Source organism: Boleophthalmus pectinirostris, unplaced genomic scaffold (genome assembly GCF_026225935.1).
Source record: "Boleophthalmus pectinirostris isolate CB_2022bp ecotype Guang Dong unplaced genomic scaffold, ASM2622593v1 HiC_scaffold_22, whole genome shotgun sequence".
NCBI classification, from domain to species: domain Eukaryota; kingdom Metazoa; phylum Chordata; class Actinopteri; order Gobiiformes; family Gobiidae; genus Boleophthalmus; species Boleophthalmus pectinirostris.
In genome coordinates, this window is record NW_026571190.1 from 30,393,859 (window position 1) to 30,418,813 (window position 24,955).

Consider the following 24,955-nt stretch of genomic DNA (forward strand, 5'->3'; position numbering starts at 1 on the left):
TCCACAGTATGACATTAAACAGCTCTATCTTACATTTATTCAATTACAGGTGGTTTTATAGCTCAAAAATACTATAAACAGTCAGAATCTGACCTGCAATTTGGTTTGGTCTCAGTGAATATAGAAAAGTTTAATGCCATATTGTGAAACATTCCAGTCAAATGAATAGCACATTTCCATGAAGAAAAGTATTTGAAGGAGCCTCCACTAGAAAAGTTACACAATGCACCTTTAAGCAGATTTTTTCATGTAATACTGTATGTTTTGCTCCAGTTTCTGTACTTTTACTTAACTAAACTGGAGATGTAGTAGCTATAGCCTGGAGAAAGATGAGCCCTGTAATGCAACTCCAGGAGGTAAAGGCAAAATCCACACATTAGCCAGCAGGGAGCACCAGATAATCACAGATGAGACGATTACATCACATGACGTATTATTTCATTCCGTTTGTCACAACTTTTTGGCCTGCGTAACAGAGAGGGCACTATTCTCAAAATGTCTAATCGATCGGATATTCTCGGAAGTCGCTCTGACCTTGTAAATGTCTCGTTAATTTAGCAGAAAACTGTATCCCCCATGTGTTAAGAGTATAAAAGGGCTTATGTAAAAATAGCTCATAACACATTCTTTATTCAAGGCTTGGGTTTTCTGTTTTCTCTATGCACATCTAAACCCCGAGCACGTCGCAATGAGATAATCAAACCAAAACAGCATCTAGTTATCAGTGAATCAGGAGCACATTTAGGGGAATCATTTCGCCGTTCGGGTTCGGACTGGGCGACAGTGATTAAATTGAGCTCATATTTCTGTCGCCTATTTCTGTCTCTGGGCTGTGCTGGATTTGTGGATTTGTTTACAGACACCAAATATTTCAGGCTCCTGTCTATTAGTCCCGCTTTGCTTATGTAATCTTTTTATCTGCAAATACAGACGCATGTTTTGCAATCATCAGGAGCCGTTGTAAAAGAGTGCAACCTTGGCTAATCCAGCAGAATGCTCATATGTTGACACTCTTATCATTCTCTCTCCTGCTGCTGCTGCTGTGTAATGGGCTACATCAGTTACTACAATGAATCAGGGTATTTGCTTCTTCACTCAAGCCTAAAGTGAGCTACTGCTTTAACAGCTTTTTCCTGTGGTCACACTTGTGTTTCTTAAACTGGTATTGGTCACTAGTGACACTGCAGAAGGTCAACAATGCAGAAGGGAATACATGAGGAGTTATCATTACAGTTTGTGTATTCACTGTTGGTCAATCACGCGGCATGGCTGCCATCATGTGGCCGGTTTGTGTAGTACTTTGCAAAATAAATCAAGTTGTTTCTGTGTTTTTGGACTTCCTTTCAATTAAAGATGGAATAGAAGGCAGACCAGAAGCATTGTTTTAAGTGTTTTAATCATAATCTCATAATGTATGATATCAGGGAGATTAGTTCCTGGAAATATACACTTTTCTACTGGTGTATATTTTGTTACACATCAGGACCCTCACGGCTCCAACACTCTGCCAATAAACAGAGGCACTTGAGCAGAGTCGCTCCACAGTAAGAGGAGGAAGGGGCGCAGAGCGGAGAAGGACAGATGAGAACGAGAAAAGCCCATAGCGGTAACAGCAGCCGCCTCCACACCCTGCTCTGTCAGAGACAGAAAGGCTTTGTGCTTGGCCTCCTCCAACACCAGAGGCTCCTCAGCGTACAGGCCACAGAGGTTGGGACTTTCATAGAGTGAGAACAGCCCTGTGGTGGAAAGAAAAGTGTAAAATATACATAATGTTTAGATAATGGAATAAGATTGAGAGAGATGTGAAAATCAAACCTAATTTCTTGATCATGACATTCATGTCTTGTTCAGTGTTGAGTTTGATTTGGGGCAGGGTGACCTGGATGCGCTGTGGAGCCGCTTCTCGTATTTGGTTGATCATCTGATGCACAGCTGAATCTGTCAGCCTCGACTCCACCTGCTGCAGGTCACTGGCTTTATGACTCTGAGGCAGCAGGATGTACAGACTATTGTTCCCCGTCAGCTCAAACCTCATTACCTGAAAAACACAAACAATGGGAGGTGTTCTGCCAAAGGTAAACAAAACTGTCAAAGAAATGGTTCAGAACAAACCATACGTTAAAGAATCTGTTCAGTTTAATACACATATACACAAACCCTGCATATTTAGGCCGAGTTCTTACCTCAAAGAGAAAACACTCTGTTCCACCTTGTGATGCCATATGGTAATACAGTAAGTGCTCCACTGTGTTTTTAAACTCCATGCACCTTCACTAGAGTTATTTGGATAATGACCAATCTCTACTGAACAAAAGTTACCACTACATGATGTCACAAGCTTTTTGTGCAATGGAGATGCAGATAGACTAAAAATGCAGAATTACTCAAACATGTGTGAATGAACAGTGGAAGGTAAGTCTGGGCCTCCCTGCTCAGACTGCTGCCCCCAGACCTGGCCCCGGGTAAAGTGGAAAAAGATGGATGGATGAGTGTGAATGAAACAAAACTCAACTACATTTATGTTTTTGATGCAGTAACAACATTCTAACATGACCTAAAGAGTAAATTTATCGTAGGACCTTTAAAACTCAAGTAGAGAGCATCTTTATTTCATAACTGAGTGTGTCTTTCAAAATGCTGTTTACGACTAATGTGTCTGTAATTACTCCACCCACATGAATCCTCAGCCTAATGTAAAACTGTGAATATAACACATTTTACCTGTGCTTTCAGCTCTGGTACAAACACCATAGATCCTTGAAAATCGTCATTTCTCAAAGTAGGCACTTTGATCATGTCGCCATCCAGTTTAGTAAAGTATCCTTTTGAGGGCTTTTCATCAAACTTTATGGTCCACAACCCTGAAAAATACAAAACAAAAACACAACAGCCATATTTATTTTTAAACCACAGAGTACCTGCTTCTATAATGAACCATTCACTGACCATTAAAGGACACAGCATTGAGTAGCATCAGTTTAGTCTGTTGTGAAACATCCTTCACCAGTTCTGTGATTTTATTTTTGGTTTTATTCGCCACCCAACTGTTGATCATGTGGACATTCTCAAGGCTGTCTTCCTTCAGCTTGACAGGCTCTGAGTCATAATATTCACCCGACTGCTTTACAAATGATGTGGTGAGATTGGACTCTATGAAGAGATATTTATACATATATAAAGGCTTGCACTGTCCACTGCTGCTATTTTTAGTTTATTAAATGCAATACCTGTGTTGTAGAAGATTTGAGAGGCCATTTGCAAAGATCCAGACAATTTCTCTCTGAGCCTTTTCATCTCTGAGTGAACACAGTGGAACCTGGGAGGGAGAAAGAGAGCCCCCTCCAGAGCAGCCCGGGTTATATTCCTCGATCCTAAACATCACAAAATCAGACAGTTTTCTTTTAATATGTCAAGTTTTATGTTTCAAAAAAGGTTTAAAGGTGCTGTGTAACTTTTCTGGTTGAGTGTTGACTCCACATTGGTGTTATTGTTTTGTCTGGAATGTCCTTGTGTGGCTTTAAACATTTTTTATTGAGCTAAAAACGAGCATTCTTACTGTGACATGTAACATGGCCCTATGGCTTCACCTGCTGAGATAGAGATAAATAAGTCTAATGCCATATTGTGGAACATTTGAGGCAATACCTAAAGAGAGAAGCAAGTGACGGACCCTGCACCAGAAAAGTTACAAAGTGCACCTTTAAATGCATGACAGGTAGGGTATTCATTTTTTTTTTTTTTCTAAATTTGGTGGGATAATACTTGTGGTAAATATATATTATAGTTTTCAGTGGTTGAACGTAACATAGTAAAAACAGTAACATACATTTTTTTAGGTAATTGGATACTTTTTACTGTATTTTTACTTCACTACATCTCAGAGCAGGTATCTGTACTTTCTACTCTACTACATTTTTGAACAGGACTGAAAAGTAAAAATATTTTTATTATAGTTTGAGACCTGTTGAAAAGCCTGAGGGTTTATTTTTTTTTATCAAGTTTGTAGTTTGATCAAACAAAAATATACAAAAATAAAAACAGCTAGAAAAATAACACAATTGATTGAATTTCTGAACAAATCTGTATCAAAATCACTGCATTTGAAGATTTATTAGATTTCAAATGTGTGTTTTCTTTTTCTTTTTCTTTTTTTTTATGTGATACTTTTAAAAATGTGTAGGGAAAAAATACAAAAATACAGTAAGCAGTGCTGACTTATTAAACTGAATTCCTCTGCCTATTTTCAATCAAATGTATCTAAAAAAAATCTAAAAAACAATATGTGCAGCGCTAGGATCACATTTTCTTTCAATATTTATAGAAAAAGTTTAAAGTTGGTCTCTATGTTATTAGGCTAATCATAACTCTTGTCTAATGTATTTTTGGCCCTTGTTAATTAACATCATGGTTGCTAGGTAACCATTTTCATAGGTACCTCTACTTATAGTACATCTGCTGTCCATATTATTTCTATGTTCTGCCCAAGTCCAACCAGTAACCAGTAAAAATGTGTTGTTAACTATAATTTTGTGAAATTAGTAATAAGGTGCATTGTGTAACTTTTCTGGTGGAGGTTCTGTCGAATGCTTTTTTCCATGGAGATGTTATTGCTTTGTCTGGAATGTTTCACAGTATGATATTAAACCTTTCGATCTTCATGGAGACCAAACCAAACCAAGTTACAGGTCAGATCTGTGGAGAGGCAATCCCGCTCACAGTTAAAATGCATGTTTTTCTATTTTTGAGCCATAAAACCACCTGTAATAATGAAAGGTAGAGCTGTTTAATGCCATACTGTGGAACATTCAGGCAGAGCAATGACATATAGAAACAAGCAGGTGACAGACCCTCCCACCAGAAAAGTTACACAATGCACGATTAAGGCAGATACAAGTTTATATAAAATAACATTAATTAAGGATCCTTATTCTTTTACCTAGCAACAAATGCGTCAAAGCTCCAGTGATGCTTAAGGGCGAGTAGAGCAGGTTCTTGTGTTGTTGGGATTCTCCAAAGATCGAATAAAGTTTAAATGAAAACTCCGTCACTGATTCTCTCAGAACAGGGCCAGTGACACGCGAGTTTTCATTGTCGCCCTCACACTCTTCCCAGGGGTCAGTGAAGCCATCGCAGGAGTGAGGAGGAAGGGTGGGGGCAGCTGGAAAATGGACACCAGTTTTGATTAAAGCGTCTATATGCTATTTTCTGATCTATGTTGTAATAATGTTGTTTTCACATCAAAAACATACCTGGAGTTTTGTTTAGTTTCATTTACACATGTTTAACTCACCAATCTTGCTTATTATTTTCTCAAACTGAAAACACTATGTTCCACCTTGTGATGTCATGTGGTAATACAGAAAGTGCTCCACTTTGTTTTTAAACTCCATACACCTTCACTGGAATCATTTGGATGATTTCAGTCCTGGAATTGCCAGTCTTTAGTGAACAAAAGTTAAAAGGTGGCTGTTTAATTGAAAACTACCACTTCATGACATCACAAAGTGGAGCAGGGCATTTTGAGCTTTGACCATGTAGACAGACTAATAATAAAGGGTTATTCAAACATATGTGAAACAAAACACAGCACCAGTTACATTTTTGATGGGGTAACAGCATTATAGCATGGCTTAAGGCTTACAAACAAGTCAGTTTTATGTAATATAGGACCTTATACATTTTGTTGTATAAAAAAACTTACACATCACAACTAGCTCAACTGTGCTGAGCGTAGAGCCATCAGTGGATATACAATTGTACTTTCCCTCGTCTGTCATGGTCACTTCATTTAGGGACATTGTTTGGTCTTGGTCCATGTCGAAGAGCAGCACTGCTCTTCCATCTTTACTGACTGTACCATTACGATGGGTCAACAGTTTTTTATTTTTCATTAGTGTAAGTTTGAACCACTCTGCGTTGCCCCTGATTTGGTGATCAGATTGGTAATTGCATGGAAGACGGGCGCTGGCTCCTTCTCTGACCACAACAGTGTATCTGACTAAGTCTGCAGGGGAAAAAAAAGTTTAGATTTAAGTTCTGTATTATAAAAATATTCTTCACAAATGAAAGCCCACTTGTGACGGACACGGAATAAGATCTTCTCCTCTCTGTATCCAGGAATGGGTCCCTCGCTGAACACACATACTTGCCCTCATGTGCATTACTTACGGGATATATGGACAGGTGTGTGCCAGTGATTTCCACAGAATCTGAGGAAATGATGTCCTCATCTGTATGGTACAATGAAAAACTATTAACAATAAATAATAATACTACATTGTGTTTGAACACATTTCAAGACAGTCAAGGTCACCTTATACTATATAAATACAATATACAATGAAACTACTACTATTACTTGTAGTCGTACTATTGCGGGACACAGAAGAGGGACATTTTTGGTACTTCTCTCCTCAAACTACCCTGAAACAGATCTACTGACCCTCCCTGACTAGTCCTCCTGTGACCTATGACTGAGACACAAAGGCCACTGAGAAGCAGTGTGAATGTTGCTGCAGCAAAACTACTACCCTACTGTTGCTGTTCTTTTGTTTTCTAAATGCATGTCTCATAATTAATCACCATTGAATTTCCAGGTGATGTGCTCTTCTGAGAAGTCTGTTGGGAATGCAAAACATGGCAGTTCCAGTTTAGATCCAGGCACTACACTGATACTTGTGCCTGCACACAACTAGACATAAACAAAATTAAAACCGAGATTTTTACTGAAAAATTTATTATTTTATAAGAATTAAAATATATACATTTACCTCAAAAAGGATCTTCAGTATGAGACAAATTATCCACTGATTCATCTAAATAAATAAGTTCAACACATTAGCAAAAAGTATCTTCATCAGGTCTAATACTAATATTTAATCTATTAACAAGAGTAAAAACAACATCTTGATAATTTAAGGAAATCACTGGTCTATAAATGGTAAAATGTGATCATACCATCACAGAATGTTGTGTCCGGGGTCTCTACAAGCTCTTGAAATTAACTAGGCTTAAACCTCCAGTTTTGCCTGTAATAGTTACACAGCAATGACCTATCTGTGGCAGTGATTGTTGGTTTAGACGTGTTTGTTTGCATAATGTGGTGTTCTGACCACATTCGGGAAACCACATGATTTCTCAATTTGGCAATTTATTGCCAGGATATTTTGTAATTCAGTTTGGAATTTCAATTGGAATACTGTAAAATTGCTGATATATTTCATAGATTATTGCCCCACCCCCATCGTAGTTATAGGCTTGTTTTGTGGTCTGTTTTTTTTTTTTTTTTTTTTCCCCATTGATTTATTTCGTTTTTAATTAAGTATAAGATACCTGTTGTTTTCTTATTGTGTAAAGGTGTGTGTCCCCGGCAATCTTATAAAAGGCCATTCCAGCAGTGGCTATAAATTATATAAAGTGGATCTATACCCACGGAAAACCCAGGTGTGGTTGTTAAATCATGATCTCCTTCAGAACACTTGGTAAGCATAAACATTTCGTTCTGTATTTTAATATCCATAAATAGGCTTAGATATTTTGTAGATCGACTACTCTATGTTCGATTGCGGTGGCTGGCTCTTTGCACTTTGGGCGGAATCAGACATTAGCAATCGAGAGCCGGGTGTTAAAAAGCTGAGGAAGAGCAAACTTTTGAAAAGCTTTGTTGTTGTTAATAATCTCATATTTTTTATGTTTTTAGTACAGTGCTAACTGCGACGACAATCATGTGAAGAATTAGTAAATAGAAAATAGATGGATGGATCCGTGTTGCAGAGAGGAAACCTTTTAAAACAGTAAGTTGTTAGACTTGTTGGTCATCTGACCGACTAGCGGAAAAGAGTACAACAATGGCAGAAATCTACAACAACGTAGATGTTAGTCCTATATTGACTAAACTTAAAAAAATATATACACTGTTTGGATTAATCTACCACTGTTTGTTCTCCGAGTCTGAAATAACCTAACATTAACTTACTTCAAATGAACAAGAACATTTCCCTCCCTACTTCCACATAACACATTACTTAAGGAATTAATGCGCAGCCGTACATACAGACAGCTTTAAAGAGCCTCATCACATTTTACAGTCAACTGAGGTGATCTGATACGTTATGTTTATATTTGTTCTTTCTATACGGGTACTGGCGTGCCTATATTCTAATTCTGTGCATTGTGCTTTTGTGCCTATAGTATAAATCTGTGCATTGTGCTTTAGTGCCTATAGTATAATGTTGTATATTTTGCTTTAGTGCCTATAATCTAAATGTTGTATATTTTGCTTTAGTGCCTGTAGTCCAGTTGTGCATGCTGTGCTTTAGTGCCTGTAGTCTAATTGTGTGCATTGTGCTTTAGTGCGCTTTAGGCTTCAGGAACTCGGGGTGTGAGAGGCTATCACCATGGCAACGCAGTTCAGCATCGATGACGCCTTTGTGCTGGAGGGTGAGGAGGAGGGGGCTGTGTCCGACGAAGACATGCAGAGCTGGAAAGGCCGGGAGAAGGACAGAGAAACTGGAGACATGACGTTTGGCCCTCTGTCCTTTTCTAAACCACAGAGCAACCCCTTGCCTGCAAATACTGGGGCCCCGGAGCACACCAATTTGAAGTACCAGGTAAACCAGAGGACATGTATGAATCTGTCACGTCATGAACCTGTGGATTCTTACAGGCACAACTTTTTGATCTGTTATAATGTTGTTTCCTCATCAAAAACATACCTGCAGATGTGTTTCATTTGTTTAACATGTAAATCTAATCAGACTAATGATAAAGGGTTACTTAAACATGTGGGAATTAAACAAAACACAACTCCAGGTAAGTTTTCGATGAGGTAACAGCATTATAATATGACTTAAAGCTCACAAGAATCAATTTTGTATTATATTTGTATGTAATGTAGGACTTTTAAAGTATTCTAATGTATGTCTTTGCAGAATCTGGAAAATGAAGAAACACTTGGCAGTAATGGAAATTCTACTTTTAATAACTTCTTTAAAATTAAGTAAGTTAAAATTACTTCTTAAAGGTGCACTGTATGACTTTTCTGGTTTAGGGTCTGCTGTCTGCTTGTCTCCATGGAGATGTTGTTGCTTGGTCTGTAATATTCCTGACATATAAACACATCCATCTTGCATTTACCTCAATAACAATTTTACTGACTTAATACTTACATCTTACTGTGACTGGAGTCGCGTCTACACAGATCTGACTTGGCCCTACGGCATTACCTGCTGTCTGCAAAGAGATAAGTGTAATGCCATACATTACAGGCAACATCTCCATGGAGAGAAGCTGATGACAGTTTCTCCATCAGAAAAGTTACACAGTGCACCTTTAAGTACTGAGTCGGTATAATAGCCAGGGGGCAGTGCACTGAGATTTTTCTCTTATCTTTTTTAACAGTGATCCTTCGGCCCTGTCCTACTGCAGCTCTCAGTGGTCTTTCAGCACCTTAAGTTCAGTTACACAGCTCTCTGCACACTGTTGCGGGTAATTTTAGTAACATTCAGCCAAGATCAAAATATACCCAACAGCAACAAATTTAATTTGCCTTGACATGTTTTTCAGGTGGGTCTCTCACCCGCTGATCAAAAACAATAAAAAAGTTGTACTCGCCTCATTTCTTCTCCTTATTACTGGAATTGGTAAGTTTGTCAAAGAAAAAAAAAAAACTAATAATATGGCCATTACCAAATGCGTCAGAATAGAATTGGCTTTCTGTTGAGTTTAATTAGGAAAATGATTAATTATGGGCATGTAGCCAAATAAAGTTAATCTTGAAACTTGAGTTACAGCTCTAAATGGATAATTTGTTTAAGAGGTTAATAAAGGCAATTATTTATAATTTATTCAATTGATGTCAATCATTTTTTTGTTCGTAGTACTATTACAGCCATTAAACTCTAGATTCTGAATTTATTTGTATATTTCTCTTTTAAGCTCTCATCTTCACTGGTGTTGTCATACAGCTAAACCCAAAAGCAGGTAGGAAAAAGAATTATATTTTTGACACTTTGGTATTGTTAAGCTTATTTGTGATTTGACAATACATAGTGTACTATTTCTGATATGATGTAAACTCTAATGTCATTCTTGAGACTATCTTTATTGATGAAGACTTATCTCTTAGTGTGTGTGGATGTTGAATCACCACTGGCCTTGTTTCTGTTGCAGGAGTTTCAAGTGCCATTTTCTTTGTTCCTGGGTTTCTTCTTTTTATTCCTGGAGGTAAAGTTTACACATTTATTATTTATTTTACGTAAACTACATTTATATTGACATGAATGTAACAGTATTGTTGTCTTTATGTATAGTGTACCATGTCATTTATATAAGCTGTGCTGTGCGCGGGAGAAGAGGCTTCAAATTGTTCTACCTGCCTTATTTTGAGAAGTGATGTCTTTTGAACACTACATTTTAATTGCCATTTTACTATGTATTTTATGTGTGGCACTGGTAACAACCACTACTAATTCAACCACTTGGTGCATTTTACAATGTTTCCAAATGAACATGAATTCTCTATGTGTATTTTTCTACATATTTTCTGTTGTGTAACTATAACTGTGAAATTACAATAAAATGTGTCTTTAATGTCAGTTTATATGTGTATGGTATACAATCTATGATGTGTGATTTCTTTCTTTAAAGGGCCTATATTACACCTATTTGTCATCTGTGTTATAATGTTGTTACCTAATCAAAAACATTCATGGCGTTGTATTTTGTTTCATTCACACAAACCCTGCAAATTTATATGAGGTCTTCTCTCGAACTGAAAACCTCATGATGTCATGCACCTTCACTAGTCACTGGGTAATTTCAGCCCTGGAATTGCCAATCTGTACTGAACTAAAGGTAAAAAGTAGCTGTCAAGTTGAAAACTACTACTTCATGACATCACAAGGTAGAGCAGAGCATTTTGAGCTCTGGAGATGTAGATAGACTAATAATAAAAAAAACCTGCAGGTATGTTTTTGTAACAACATAATAATCATGGCTTAAATCTTGGTGGTTTACGGCACTTTAAGTATATACAGTGAGTCTCTGAACACAGTGGGGGCGCCATTTAGCCATTTTATCCATGTCTGACTGTGGGCCTGGTGAGACTCGGCAATCATCGTCATTTGTCGTAAAATCAGATACGCTTAAGGATGGAGGAAGTAGCACGAAAGCTTTTGGAAGAAGGGATAGTAAAGAAACTTATCAGCCCAGGCAAAGGAGAGCTACCTGGATTTCCAAATGGGACCAAGGTAAGAGTGGAGTCTCGTCTGGGCGAGGGATCGATGCTCTATCAAACCGTAATGAAAATAAACCACGGAACAAGCTAGCTTATGCTAACACAAGATCTCCTGGTCTATGTGTTCATTTATGAGGTTACATTTGCACGTACTTTACAACTCGCAACTGCGCATGTTTTATCTACGTGTTGGTTGTGCTGTACGACTGATTTATTGTTGATTTAGTTGTATTTTACTGTTTTTTTTTTCATGTAAAGAAGAAAATGTGTAGGCGGGACTTGGTGTGCTGTTTTCAGAGATCTGATTGGACCGTGGCACATGTCAATAACTTAAGACCGTCTCTTATTGGTCAAAATCCTTTTGCCGACTTTGACGGGGAATTTTTATTTATTTATTTTTTTTAGTTTACAGTACAAACGCCGACATTATTATAAAACCCTAAACAAGAGTACCCATAACTAAAAGTCACTGCAAAGCTAATTTGTTAGATATCGACTGGTGTACTTCTAGCTAAACTTTGTTAATTGTTAGAACAGAGGAAAGTCATACACACGATACAATCTATCCTGCAATCTCTATCTGTCCTGCAATCTCCTCTTGCTCCACATTCAGAGAGGGTGGAAAAACAAAACACAAACACAAAAGAAAGCTTTAATTATTTGGATTTTTTTTTTTTCATTCAGCTAAAACGTCTAATGCAATTCCGTTTTAAGCACATATTCTGTAAAAGAAAAAACGTAAGTAAATTCGGATAAACATCCCTTGTGTATTTGAATGGTTAAAGTGCACATAACACTGTATGGGTAAAATCAACCTTGTTCATAGTTATGGGTGTATTCCTGTGCAAGTGTGCAATAAACAGGAAAGAAGTGAAGATTTCTGTTAATGTCATACATACGGTTGCTGCAGCTTTAAAGTTTAAACCAGTATACTTTTGAATGTACATATCTTTTCTTTATTCTGGTTTAAATTGATTTAAAGTTTTATATGTATTAGTGTTAACACACTGGCTGGTATTTTGTTTCCAGGTGATTTTCCACTACCGCACCAATCTGTGTGATGGCACTCTGCTGGATGACTCCCGGACCATGGGCGGGCGTAGTAAACCCATGGAGCTAATCCTGGGCAAGCAGTTCAAGCTGGCAGTATGGGAGAGACTGATCATCACCATGAGACCAGGCGAAATATCAGCCTTTACCTGTGATACTAAGGTATTTTGAAGCTAATTTATCCAATACAAAGAAATGGCAGCCAATAAATGTGTTTAAAATTTGCTGAAGAATGCAGCTTCTAAACATATCTGCATTGCATTTGCATTAAATGAGCTACATTTCATTCACATCTATATACAGTATATATATGAACAAGTGTACAAAATCATAGGCACACGTATTGCTAATTAAGTATGGTGCCTTGAATTCACCGTACATGGGTGAAAAAACTACTTCCTGCAAATCAGTAACATTCGGCCATTGACCAGTCCGTGTTTGAATAAAATCTGCCTCCTTTGATAATAATTTCTTTGATCTCTTCGTCAGCATACGGCTCTTTACCCATTGGTGTCCCAGTCCCTCCGAAACATTAGTGTTGGTAAAGACCCTCTGGAGGGACAGAGGCACTGCTGTGGCATTGCTCAGATCCACTCCCATCACTCTCTGGGCAACAAAGACCTGGACAATCTTCAGGCGCATCCACAGCCTCTTGTATTCACACTAGAACTTCTGGAAGTGAGTTGAAAAGAATTACTGTTTTTTATTTTGTTTTTCTTATACATATTTAGCATATTTCTAATTATAATACCTTCAGCACATAGATTATAAAGAAGTAGAGTAAGAGAGTGTGGCATCACCATGTTCGGCTCCAGTCAAATGAAGCTCAGGAGGCTAGCAGTTATAGGAGCTGAGTTCTGTATTAGAAATAGGAATTTATTTAAGTACAAAATAGCAAAATAAAAACACCTGGATCATGCAGAGCGGATTAATATGAATATGTTAAGACCAAAATGATGAAGCTCATAGCAGCAGACGGGAAAGGGGTGATGTTTTTTTAACGTTAAGTCAATTGGAACAAGAACTGATGGAGCCGAAAGTGCCGCCGTGCTCACTTCCTATTTAAAACGTGGTGGCTTGTGGGTTAGCTATGTCCATTTCAATATACAGTCTATTATTCAGTTTAACTCTCTCCTGAACTTCCTTAGGTACTGCCTCCAGGAACTTTCCAGCTTGACTTGTGGGCAATGACAGATGAGGAGAAATTGTCTTTTGTGCCTCAAATCCACGAGCAGGGCAATCAGCTGTTCAAAGAGGGCAAAATACCTGAAGCCTCAGAAAAGTACTACAATGGCATAGCTTGTCTGAAAAATCTACAAATGAAGGTTAGTTAGTTAACCTTACTTTTGTGCATTTTGTGTTGTATTGTGTTATTAAAATAGCATTACTTTTGATGTTAAGGAGCAACCGGGTGATGAGACTTGGGTCAAACTGGACCTGATGATCACACCTCTGCTACTGAATTACTGCCAGTGCAAGTTAATGCAAGAACAGTACTATGAAGTCATTGAACACTGCTCGTCTTTGGTCTTCAAATATGAAGGTACAGTTCATCATCAGCTGCCATAGCTCAGCATTAGGCCTGTCACTATATCAATGTATCTTTCAATATAAAATCTGAAAAAAATGTTATTTTGGGGTCAGTTTTTAATCCTTTGATTTTTTTTTTCTTTGCACTACTGAGAAATGTTTGGATATTTTTTGATTATACAATATGAGTTAAGCCATAAACAATTGAATCAACAACTTTATGACTCATTCCAGATGCAAACTAAGTACTAAAGTTTTTCATTCTGATGTTTATTATTGCATCTTATTTTTTTATATATGTATTATAATATTGTACATGTAGAATAGTTTTTCTGGTTTAAATCTATGCTTGGGTTTTTGTGTTAGTGGCATGACTGGCCTACTTAAACTTATTTTAAAAGCTAGGCTAACAGTCAAATAATCATTTAGTTTATACAGTGGTTTATGCTCAGTTGTACTTTTTACATTCATATTTTTAAAGCAGTATTGTAATCAGTGTATTGTCATTTACATCAGATAATGTCAAGGCCTTCTATAAGCGAGGAAAGGCCCATGCTGCGGTGTGGAATGAAAAAGAAGCACGTGATGATTTTGCCAAAGTTTTGCAATTAGACCCTTCATTGGGACCCTGTGTGGCCAAGGAGCTGCGTGCGATGGAAGAGAGGATCCGCAGTAAAGAGAAAGAAGACAAAGGCCGCTATAAAGGTCTATTCAACTCCAACACAGCGCCTGCCACTGCTACCACAGTCAGTACTTTAACATGGTCAAAATCTGCTTCTGCATCTCCTCATTTTTAATATATATACATGTTTTTTTCATTTCTACACAGGGTTGACTTTGAAAACAAGTGCAGTATTTCCACAAATTTCAAGGAGAACCGTTATGCCGCCGGACTCTTTGTTTTCCCACCTGAGCCATACATCCCTGAACCTCACGGTCAGTAGCTGGTGTCACTACGGTGTGCAGATGTGTTAGTGCATTTGATTCTTTTATGGCCACTACCGGACTTAATTCACAACATCCAACCAAAAATCTAACTTGGAAGTATGAAAAACATTGGCCTGATGGCTCTATAATGACGTACAACTTTTGGCTCAACCTTAAGTAAACCTGTATATTTTTTATCTAGATGTAATATGAACATGTATCTATTTGCCGGTTTTAAAAATAGCCTGTTTTCGTTTATCAAGTGTAATACGTTGGATTATGTTACAAGTACATTAGCTCACTCATTTCCAATGTGCAGAGCACACCGTGACCCCCCAAATGTTTTTTATAAAGATATACATTTGGAGCTCCCCCCCCGTTGAACCTCAGGGCCCACGGGGGAGGGGCCCATACCACACTTTGGGAACCACTGAAAAGAACATCCAAATGCTGATGTCCAATCATGTAATCAACTTAATTTCACTCATTTTCATTCATCACTTTGATTAAATCTTCGTCTTCAGGTGACATTAAGGCTGATGATTGTTTAGCTTTTTTATTATGTACAATGTTATGCTTTTCATTACAATGTGGTATAATCTACACGCTTAAAATCTGACATGTATTTCTTTAATAAACACACATATGATTTCTTTTGTTATTTTATTAAACTCCATACTGAACTGCAAAAATCTTGATTACAAAATTTGTATACTTGCAAAATTATTTGATGTACAGAATTGACAGTATTACAAATTTCTCAACAAAAGGGGTACATAAAATGCAAAAACAAAGCAAGAATGTTTCACAATGTGCACATGGGGTTGTATAGGACATCACAATGATAGCATTACATCTATGAAGGTTTAAAAAAAAAAAATTCTGCACTCACCATAAATACGCACTGCATGTGCCCTTAATGATGAGCACTTTGCTGTGTATTTTTTGTTTTTGCTAAAGCCTGAAATGCAACACAGGTGAATTGGCATGCAATCAACAGTTTTATACTAATAAAATACCAACAAAAGGAAGAATTGTAGTAAAAATGTTTTGTAAAAATTTAAGTGGCATTTTGATGCAGAATTACACAGGGAAGGTGATCCTTAAAGGTTACGTGCGTGCACTTCTCTCAGTCTCTGCAATACACTCTCTCACAAGAGCACGGGCATGAATGATACCTGCAAAAATAATAATAATAAAAAAAAATAAAATCCATCTTGAGTCCTCACAATCAACAAAGGAACTATATTTTATTTATTTGTTCATTTGTTGTAACAGTGCAGGCTAAAAACATGCTAGATAGTAGTTATGGGCCATTCACACGCATTCATACACCAGTGTATGGACACCCTCTTTTCTGTGTTTGAACTATGGAAATTATTCATGTGACCTTATGAGTAAATACCTCTTTTTAGTCTTTCCATGGCACTTTTGCTCCCAGCATATGTAGGCCTGATTTCACGACTCATCTCCTCGATTACAGACAAAAGTTCACTGTATGTTGATCCTTGAGATACTTTTACGGGCTGTTTAAAAAAAAAAAAAAAAAAACAAAATAGACCTTATTTAAGATTTGTGCTCATTGCAATCAAATGTTTGCAAAACTGAATAGTTCAAGAAAACCTGTGCACTTTTATTAACATTATTTGGGCTATTCTTACATAAAACCATAATTAAATAATAAGTAACATTCCTAATACACAAACCCTACAGTGTTTTCAATCGGTAGAGATGCATACCTGAACAAATCCCATGGATGGTGGACCAAAGTCACTAAACGCTGGTCTAAAACTAGAGGATGATGGTAGAGATGGAGATGGCACAGAAGAGCCTGAAGGTGAGAGGCATTGCATCATTATGATAAAATCTAAAACAACAAAACTACAAAACTTTGACATCTCTGCGTTATTGTCAAACCTGGAGGGGTGTGGTTGGAGCCAGATGGCGCAGGAGCGATGGGTTTGTAACTCATGACAATTTCAGCAGGCAGCTCCCCGTATGACACGCCACTTCCTTCGGTCCCGTCAACCCGGAGCTTATACAGCTTTACTGTTGATGAAGAGCTCCTAAGAGCTGCAGCCGAGACAAAACAGAAAGTACAATTAAAAATAATCCAATATAGCTGCAAAAGAAAACACACTACCACTTATTTTCCAATTTTACAGAATGACATTAAAAAACAAACAATTAAGAAAAAAAAACGGATTGTTGCTGCTGATTTTGCATTTATTGGCATTTCCTCCTCCAGAAAGTTGCACAGGGACCTTTAATGAAGAGCATCCCTTGTTTTCGCCGCGCTTATGTACAAAATAAAAGCATAAAATTAACACTAGACCAGCACGTGTGGCCTGCATGTTAGCGGGATATTCACAGACCGGTGTGGCCAGAGGGACACGGGGCGACGCATGAAACAAAACCTGAGGAAACAGAGGTACAGAGGAAGGCTCAACTTGTCGATTCTACATGCTAATGCTAGCTTACCGGTTAGCACTACTCAGGACAACAGAATAAAACATTTACAGCCGGTATACTCAAACACGCCAAAGATCGGATGTAGTGATAACATATAATGCATTTGGTAATTCATGATATTTTCGATTCCGCAAAATAACGGTTTTGTTTACCTTTTTTCTAGAGAATAAAATCCTTCGGTGAACGGGAGCCGTCTGTTCCTCCGAGAGCCGAGTCTGCGCATGCGCACAACACCTCTCCGAGCGGGACCGCGTACTTCCGGTGAGCTCGCAGTTCGGGCGCGTCCAGTTTCTATAGGTTGACCAGACGTCCCTATTTGCACGGGACAGTCCCAGTTTTGAGCCCTGTGTCCCCTGTCACAGCAGATTTATCCAAAACTATTGATTTGTCCCAGTTTTATACAAGAAATGTCCCAGGTGTCCCTATTTTTTTATCAATTTGATACCAGCCAACTACTACCCATAAGCAGTCCAAGCTCCTAAAGGTTCCTGACCTTGTAAAATATTATACACTGGTCATTTTATTTAGAACATTCAACAGTTTGCTACCAAGTAATCTACAAAGCTTGTCCAAAATGAGAGAGAGAATAATTTAACCACATAATTTTTGAAACTGTCATGAATAGAGGTGGGTTCATATAAGTTGTTCTTTTTCCCACTCCTTTTCGAGAAATGTGCTTTTCTGTTATTTACAATGTATATGTAGTATACATGATTATTGTTTCTCTCTTTGCACAAACTGGAAACAAAAACAAATCAGTCAATCAAAGAGGGTATGGACATTTCAAATTGCCTAATGTTCGAACTACCCGTAAAAGTTTCTGTGTGTCTATATGTGGTTTAAAAATCAGGAACAGTCTGGATACACATCTCAAGCAATGCCAAACTCTCCATCATTTCAAGCTGTTATATAAACATATGGTCTGGTCACAGTACATAGAGAGTGGGTCTTAAAGAACAATACTGCCTTCTGTAGTGCTTGTTTATGCTTGTTGTTTCCTTACCATTGTTGCTATGCACTGCCTATTACCATTACTTGTATGTGCTACTTGTATCTGCTGTCTGTTACCATTATTGTTTACAAGTAGGGTACAGGAATCACACAAATTCACTTTTTCCACAATCAAAACTGTTAAAACTATATGATCTTGTTCAATTACAAATAATGCAAATCGTGTTTAAAGCAAATAAAAACTATTACCACCCAATCTTCAAAATATGTTTAGTTACAGACAAGGGATCTAAAGTCTAACAGATAATTTCAAGTTCAATCAACTCAGAACACAGTTTCTGTTTCAGTACATGGAGTTAATCTGTGGAAAAAATTATAAAGAGCTTTAAAGGATTGTCAGTGAATTCACTATTTCAAAGTACTAGTCAAACATGACATATTGAACAGCTGTAGGTTGGAAAAATGGCAATAATTCCATTTGAGCTGAGCAGTATTGAAAATGTATTTAAAATGGATTAGAAAATGTGAAAAAGCACATAAGGGTATAGGGATATGTACTTTTTTTTTTACCCTGGATACTTGTTACTTTTACTTTACTACATTTGAGAGCAGGTATCTGTACTTTCTACTTCACTACATTTTATATGGACTGAAACTTTTCTTTATGGTTTGTGACCTGCTGAAATAACTGAGACTTAGTTTTTGCCACATTTAATTTGAGTTACTGTCCAAATAATGAGCAAACCAAGTACACAAATACACACAAAAAAAGCTGGAAGAATTAAGAAATCAATTGAATCACTTAAAATCAGCAAAACCTCTACATTTGTTGCCTTAATTGTTCTTAACATCTCTGCAAAATACTTGTACTTTTTTGCTCTTAAAGTGCATTTTTACAACAACGGGTATTTTAATAGTTTTACCAAAGTAGATTTTTTTTGATACTTTGACTTGTATGTATGTGTACTTTTATTGAAGTAACAAAATAGAGTATTTCATCACTTCACCATTGCCCTCTTGCAAACAAAGAGGCTATCATACCATGACCCTGTAGCCTAAAATAATGCATGTTTCATGTATTCGGCACATAATGCTCAAAGGCACAGAGCCTTGTACCAGAGTCCTAAAATGAACAGCAACAACACATGTCCAATTATTCTTGACAGTGAGATACACAGGAAACTTGTGGAGTCAATGATCTGAGCCAAATTATCACCTGACTGAAATCCATTAATTCATAATCACCAGCCTCTGAATGTCTTTTTACTGCAGCAGTCGGGAGTTTCATTTTCAAAGCCTTTTCATATTGTTGAAATATGAAATGACAAGAAATCATCAAATACTTCATTGTGATTATAAAGGAAGAAGTTGAAGTGTTTTCTATTGAACTGAAATTTCAAATGCACTTTTTTTGAGGCTGATCAACAAGAAAGCTCAAGTTAACATACACTGAATACTCACGCAGACAGTGGCTCCCTCTTTTCTGCATCACTCGAGGAAAAACTAAAACTAAAACACAACTCTGCTCACGCCAGTCCGTCTTTCCCACAATCATTTAGCTCCATGTAATGCTTCTTTATAAAAGAAAGATAGATATTTATACAACTGTACACTGTATCTATACAGCATAAGATGGGGCAAGGATTGAAGAGAAAGATCAATAAATCAAAAAAAGCCCTTTCCCTTTCTTATTTATTTATATAATGAGACAGGGAGAGCACACAATATACATTAACCTTAACAGGAGAGATGCTTGTACCAGGTTGTAGCACCAGTGCTATTTCCACCTGTAGTCCCTGGGCAGGTTCATTGATTGATTGTATTTAATTGACCTTAGCTACCATCTATTCTTCCTGGCGACCTATATAGCATGTCTTGGGTCTTCCACCATTAAAGTTCCTAAATTACACAAAAATGATTCTTGTGAGTTTTAAGCCATGTTATGATGCTGTTACCTCCTCAAAAACAGACCTGGAGTTGTGTTTTGTTTCATTCACACATGTGTGATTAATCCTTTATTATTAGACTTTTACCTTTTGTTCAACAGATATTTTCAATTCTCGGTGGAGCACAGTGGAGCACTTCTTGTATTACCACATGACATGAGCATGCAGAGTTTGTGTGAATGAAACAAAACACAACTCCAAGTAGATTTGTCATGTTTAAACAACATTATAACATAGATCAGATCATAGCGTAATATGGGTCTTTTAAATATATCTGCTCACTTAAAGTTACAAAGGGCTGTGCTGTTATATTTCCCAACTGCGTCCAAACATCTTTGCAGTAAAATTTAAAGCTCAAATAGAACGAGCCTGTTGTGCATAAAGCCAAACTGTATTTTGATTTTGTGCATCTCATTTAAGATCCAGCTGATGTCCTCTACCTCATGCTGATGGATTTCTTTATTCTGTGGAAGTATGAAAAGTCCTGCTGTGTGAGATGTTTTGAAAACGTTACATCCTGTGATTACCTGCATATTGTCAGGGCTGTATAATCGGCCTGCAGCTTCTACCACCAGGATCTGAAACAAAGATCTCCATAACACAAGTAAGCTATTTTCAGGTTCATTGAGCGTAATGTAATTGTTGGAACTATAATGATTGAACCACCACGGTTACCCTACCCCCTGTACACTACATTATTACATACAATTATACAACTCTTTTAAAATAACTAAGTTTTAAAAGCATCAGGGTTTTAATTTAAAACTCCTATTATGCAAAACTGACTCCATGTTATAATATTACCTCTTCAAAACCATACATGGAATTGTGTTTTGTTTCATTCACATGTGTTTGAGGAACCCTTTATTATTTGTCTGTCCACATCTCCAAAGCTCAAAATGCTCTGCTCCACCTTGCGATGTCATCAAGCAATAGTTTTCAATTAACGGGTACCTTTTACCTTAAGTTCAGTGGAGATTGATAGCAGTCCCAGTGCTGAAACGATCCAAATGATTCTAGTGAAGGTGTATGGAGTTTAAAAACACAGTGGAGCACTTCCTGTATAACCACATGACATCACAAGGTGGAACAGAGTGTTTTCTGTTTGAACTTAAAGTACAGGACACACATGAGGTGGAATCACAGTTTTCAACAGAGTAGGAGAAGAACTTAGAGAGGACAAAAACTTACAGGACTTGTGTACTAAAAATGTAAATGAAGCAAAGCATAACTCCAGGTATGTTTTGATGTGGAAACAACATTATAAAATACATCAGAAAATAGTGTGTGATGGAAATTTATATTGTGGAAAGATTTTCTCTAGATTGATGTGATTTCTACCTGAGACCCAGACCAGTCATTAGCATGTGTAAAGGCTCAGCAGACACAACTGTCCCCACCCTACAGGAAACTCTTTGTTGTCTTACCTGTCCTCAAAAGTATGTTAAGTTGATTAGCACCAGCCTGTGAGATAAGTGACACTCTGCTTTGATATTTATATAACTTGTATTTCTATGTAAATACTCAGAGCTCAGAGGCTCTGGGGTGGATACTTGGGCTGAGACTCGGGTCAAATGGAGTGGGGACATACTGCTGGGGAGGATGTTGGTCTTTGGCCAGGCCAGAATAAACCTTGGTGTGCACTCCAAAAACTTATCAGGCTTCGCAAATGGATTAATTATTTATCATCAAGAGATATATAATTTTTTCACAATAAGTACAATATGGGCCTTTAATGCTTCCTTGCTGACATACAAACACAAACAATGAGACATCCTGTTATGAGAAACATTTTCCCAATAGTGACAGACAATTCTTATAGGCCCATAAAAGCACTCTCATATCACCTCAGATGTGACTCATGCGCTTAGAATTAAACTGAAAATATCTTCAGAGTTTTTAAGGAGACATTTTTTTCAGTTTCAGCTCCTTTATTAATATTTTGGATCAGATATGATAAAAAAAAGTGTTGTGTTATTGCATTTTAGCAATAAAGTAGATTAATCATATTTTTGAATATCTAGTATCCTTAAAGCCATGTCATGTTTTACAAATATGTTATTTTTGAATACTAGGACTCCAACAATACGCTCTGCATGCCCATCAGATAAAATAAATATTAAAGGGCTCATATTACATTATTATTTGATCTATTTATAATTTAGTTTCCACATCAAAAACATACCTGCAGTTGTGTTTTGTTTTACACATGTTTAACACACAACGCATATTTAGGCTGAGTTCTTCTTTCAAACAAAAAACACTCTGTTCCACCTTGTGATGTCATGTGGAAATACAAGAAGTGCACCACTGTGTTTTTAAACTCCACACACCTTCACTAACATCATTTGGATCATTTCAGCCTTGGAATTTCCAATTTCTACAGAACAAAAGGTAAAAAGGTGGCTGATAACTTGAACTCCTTCTTCGTGGAACAGAGCATTTTAGGAATGCAGACAGATTCATAATAAATGATTACTCAAATGTATAAATGAAATGAAACACAACTCCAGGTATGTTTTTGATCAGATGACAACATTATAACATGGCTTAAAGCTCATAAGAGTCCATTTTGTTTAATACAGAACCTTTAAAAAACACAAATGACAAAAAACACCTTTGTCCCTTTGGATTATATCTTGACTTATTCGATCTGTCATTTTACCAAGTTTTAATTAAAAAGCACAATACACCTTTACTTGACAGCAATGAAGCATGTCAGCTATTTGAGAAAGATTTGGCAAGGTTTTGAAAAATGCATAAAGCTGTGAATTAAGTGCAGGAATAAATTAAAGTTTTGCCTTTTCCTTGATCAAATATTGTTGTGTAAAAACAAGTTTTTCTGTCTACATATCCGTTTTGAAGCTCATGAAATGCTAATTTGCAGCACAGCTTTCTCCAGGGTAAATCTGACTTTTTATCATTCACAGATACTTTACTTGAACGCAATGTACCGATTTTATAAATACGTACGCTACATTTCTAATAGCATTTTCACCTCAGGCAAGATACATATTTCTATATGTCCCACACGCCACATGGGGCAATTATTTGATTGGTAAGGTTAACCACTTCTGGACTTGTGTTTCGATTTGCATTTAGATTTAAGCTTCTGCACTTCTGATTTTCATTCAGATTTAAACTCAGACTTTTCCATTTATTCTTCCTTGTTTATACACTTGGGAGAGAGAAACACAATTCTGATTCTTCATGTTTAGTATGAAGAACTGACAATAAACTTCTTTGAATTTTAATTTTAAAGGTGCATTGCGCAATTTTTCTTGTGGAGGGTCTATCACCTGCTTGTCTTCATGGAGATGTCATTGCTTTGTCTAGAATGTTCCACACTAGAGATTAAACCTCATCTATTTCAAGGGAGACAACTATAGCAGGTCTACAACCTTTTTTCCTCTGGTGAGCTGCTTTTACAAAACAAAAATGCCAGAGAGCTACTCATTTTAGCGGCCACAAGGAATTGAGATGATTATAAGAAAGAGGACAAGCCTTTGGGTACAATTAGATGCCTATAGAACATAAAGTATTGTCCATTTATTAGTGCACAAAGTTGGGCTTCAAAATTACACATTTACACTTGTAATAGGAATGTAATTAACCACATTTTTGTTATTCAGCACAATGATATAATTCTGAAATCTCTTAGCGAGCTACTTGAAAGGCGTTGGAGAGCTACTGGAAGCTCCCGAGCTACAGGTTGGAGACCCCTGCACTATAGGCTGCATTACAGGTCAGATCTGTGGAGATGCAGTCCTATTCACAGAGAGAATTGTTGTATTTTTGAGCAACAGAAACCCTCGTTATGAATAAATGCTATATAGATGTGTTTAATGTCATACCATGGAACATTCCAGGCAAAACAATAACATCTCCATGGAGAAAAGTTCCGTAATGCACCTTTAAAGGGCTCATATTACACTGTTTTCTGATCTGTGTTATAATGTTGTTTCCTCATCAAAAACATCCCTGGAGTTGTGTTTTGCTTCATTTGCACATTGCTTCATTTGCACAGTTTAACCCACAAATCCTGAATATTTAGGCTGAGTTCTTCTTTCAAACTGAAAACACTCGCAAAGCGCACCTTGTGATGTCACGTGGTCATACAGGAAATGTTCCACTGCATTTTTAAACTCCATCCACTTCTCCAAAATTACATAGGAATTTCCAATAAAAAAGTAGCTGTTAACTTGAAAAGTAGCACTACATTACATCACAAACTGGAGACTGGAGTATTTTGAGCTCTGGAGATATAAAGGTTTATGAAAACACATGTGAATAAAAAAAAAACACATTGCTGTAAGTGTTTTGTACTATGACAACGACAAACTTCCATCAACATGATTATGATTTGCAAACAAGGAAACTATTTGCATAATTGTGATGTTTTGACAGCAGCAGATTGAAACAAGAGTGCATAAATACCTTGTGTCATTAATCACCATGGCAACAGTTTAATTTCACTAGATTTAAAAATGTTACAGCCTGTGGTGATATTCAGTATATGTTTTTCATCAGATCCTGCAAACACTGTGTGGGACTAAACATGAAAGTAAACCTAAGACAAAGCAGGACTATAATTATTTTATTTTATTTTTGTTCTGAGAAACTAGAATAAACAAATTATCTGTCTCTCTCTGGGATAGAACGTGTTGTCAGATGGGTGACAGTTGCATCCATCCTTACACAGCCAAGTATAGAATAACACACGTTGGCCCAAGATAATTTTTTTCATTTATTCAGTTAGGCTAATAGGACAATGTACAGTTACATAATGCTTAAGGGCAAAGATCCTTCTAACAGATTATAGCTTTGGAAGCCAATTTCCTTC

At 37.0% G+C, this 24,955-nt stretch overlaps 4 protein-coding genes across 4 annotated transcripts; 2 read left to right on the forward strand and 2 right to left on the reverse strand.

Annotated features, from left to right (window-relative positions):
• Nucleotides 1–1,412: 1,412 nt before the first annotated feature.
• On the reverse strand, nucleotides 1,413–7,061 carry serping1 (serpin peptidase inhibitor, clade G (C1 inhibitor), member 1). The gene is made up of 11 exons (XM_020930555.2): nucleotides 6,958–7,061; nucleotides 6,771–6,815; nucleotides 6,583–6,691; nucleotides 6,075–6,230; nucleotides 5,702–6,004; nucleotides 4,937–5,158; nucleotides 3,228–3,371; nucleotides 2,947–3,150; nucleotides 2,722–2,861; nucleotides 1,816–2,038; nucleotides 1,413–1,736 (listed from the first exon to the last, which is right to left on the reverse strand). The coding sequence occupies exons 1-11, from the start codon at nucleotides 6,958–6,960 to the stop codon at nucleotides 1,489–1,491; spliced, it is 1,797 nt and encodes a 598-aa protein (XP_020786214.1). The 5' UTR covers nucleotides 6,961–7,061; the 3' UTR covers nucleotides 1,413–1,488.
• Nucleotides 7,062–7,597: 536 nt separating this feature from the next.
• tmem134 (transmembrane protein 134) lies at nucleotides 7,598–10,595 on the forward strand. Its single transcript, XM_020930602.2, has 8 exons — nucleotides 7,598–7,793; nucleotides 8,353–8,609; nucleotides 8,931–8,998; nucleotides 9,400–9,486; nucleotides 9,565–9,641; nucleotides 9,937–9,981; nucleotides 10,171–10,224; nucleotides 10,311–10,595. The coding sequence occupies exons 2-8, from the start codon at nucleotides 8,397–8,399 to the stop codon at nucleotides 10,391–10,393; spliced, it is 627 nt and encodes a 208-aa protein (XP_020786261.1). The 5' UTR covers nucleotides 7,598–7,793; nucleotides 8,353–8,396; the 3' UTR covers nucleotides 10,394–10,595.
• A 490-nt stretch (nucleotides 10,596–11,085) lies between these two features.
• On the forward strand, nucleotides 11,086–15,395 carry aip (aryl hydrocarbon receptor interacting protein). The gene is made up of 7 exons (XM_020930535.2): nucleotides 11,086–11,249; nucleotides 12,266–12,448; nucleotides 12,776–12,964; nucleotides 13,435–13,611; nucleotides 13,688–13,829; nucleotides 14,333–14,562; nucleotides 14,646–15,395. Exons 1-7 carry the CDS (start codon nucleotides 11,151–11,153, stop codon nucleotides 14,649–14,651), a joined length of 1,026 nt encoding a protein of 341 aa, XP_020786194.2. The 5' UTR covers nucleotides 11,086–11,150; the 3' UTR covers nucleotides 14,652–15,395.
• cdk2ap2 (cyclin-dependent kinase 2 associated protein 2) lies at nucleotides 15,393–17,468 on the reverse strand. The gene is made up of 5 exons (XM_020930564.2): nucleotides 17,368–17,468; nucleotides 16,661–16,816; nucleotides 16,483–16,574; nucleotides 16,149–16,269; nucleotides 15,393–15,921 (listed from the first exon to the last, which is right to left on the reverse strand). The coding sequence occupies exons 2-5, from the start codon at nucleotides 16,713–16,715 to the stop codon at nucleotides 15,854–15,856; spliced, it is 336 nt and encodes a 111-aa protein (XP_020786223.1). The 5' UTR covers nucleotides 16,716–16,816; nucleotides 17,368–17,468; the 3' UTR covers nucleotides 15,393–15,853.
• Between the last annotated feature and the right edge of the window lie 7,487 nt (nucleotides 17,469–24,955).

What these genes read in the sequence shown, in the direction of transcription:
- serping1 (XM_020930555.2), bottom strand. An exon ending in TTATTCCGTGTCCGTCACAA is followed by an intron (nt 6,005 to 6,074) that starts GTGGGCTTTCAT and finishes TTTCCCCTGCAG; the next exon opens with ACTTAGTCAGATACACTGTT. An exon ending in CAATGCTGTGTCCTTTAATG is followed by an intron (nt 2,862 to 2,946) that starts GTCAGTGAATGG and finishes TGTATTTTTCAG; the next exon opens with GGTTGTGGACCATAAAGTTT.
- tmem134 (XM_020930602.2), top strand. Translation starts at nt 8,397, where the DNA reads ATGGCAACGCAGTTCAGCATCGATGACGCCTTTGTGCTGGAGGGTGAG. An exon ending in CTCTCTGCACACTGTTGCGG is followed by an intron (nt 9,487 to 9,564) that starts GTAATTTTAGTA and finishes CATGTTTTTCAG; the next exon opens with GTGGGTCTCTCACCCGCTGA. An exon ending in TCTTCTTTTTATTCCTGGAG is followed by an intron (nt 10,225 to 10,310) that starts GTAAAGTTTACA and finishes CTTTATGTATAG; the next exon opens with TGTACCATGTCATTTATATA.
- aip (XM_020930535.2), top strand. Translation starts at nt 11,151, where the DNA reads ATGGAGGAAGTAGCACGAAAGCTTTTGGAAGAAGGGATAGTAAAGAAA. An exon ending in GATTTCCAAATGGGACCAAG is followed by an intron (nt 11,250 to 12,265) that starts GTAAGAGTGGAG and finishes TTTTGTTTCCAG; the next exon opens with GTGATTTTCCACTACCGCAC. An exon ending in TTTGGTCTTCAAATATGAAG is followed by an intron (nt 13,830 to 14,332) that starts GTACAGTTCATC and finishes CATTTACATCAG; the next exon opens with ATAATGTCAAGGCCTTCTAT.
- cdk2ap2 (XM_020930564.2), bottom strand. Translation starts at nt 16,715, where the DNA reads ATGAGTTACAAACCCATCGCTCCTGCGCCATCTGGCTCCAACCACACC. An exon ending in CTCCAACCACACCCCTCCAG is followed by an intron (nt 16,575 to 16,660) that starts GTTTGACAATAA and finishes TCTCACCTTCAG; the next exon opens with GCTCTTCTGTGCCATCTCCA. An exon ending in CATGGAAAGACTAAAAAGAG is followed by an intron (nt 15,922 to 16,148) that starts GTATTTACTCAT and finishes TTATTTTTGCAG; the next exon opens with GTATCATTCATGCCCGTGCT.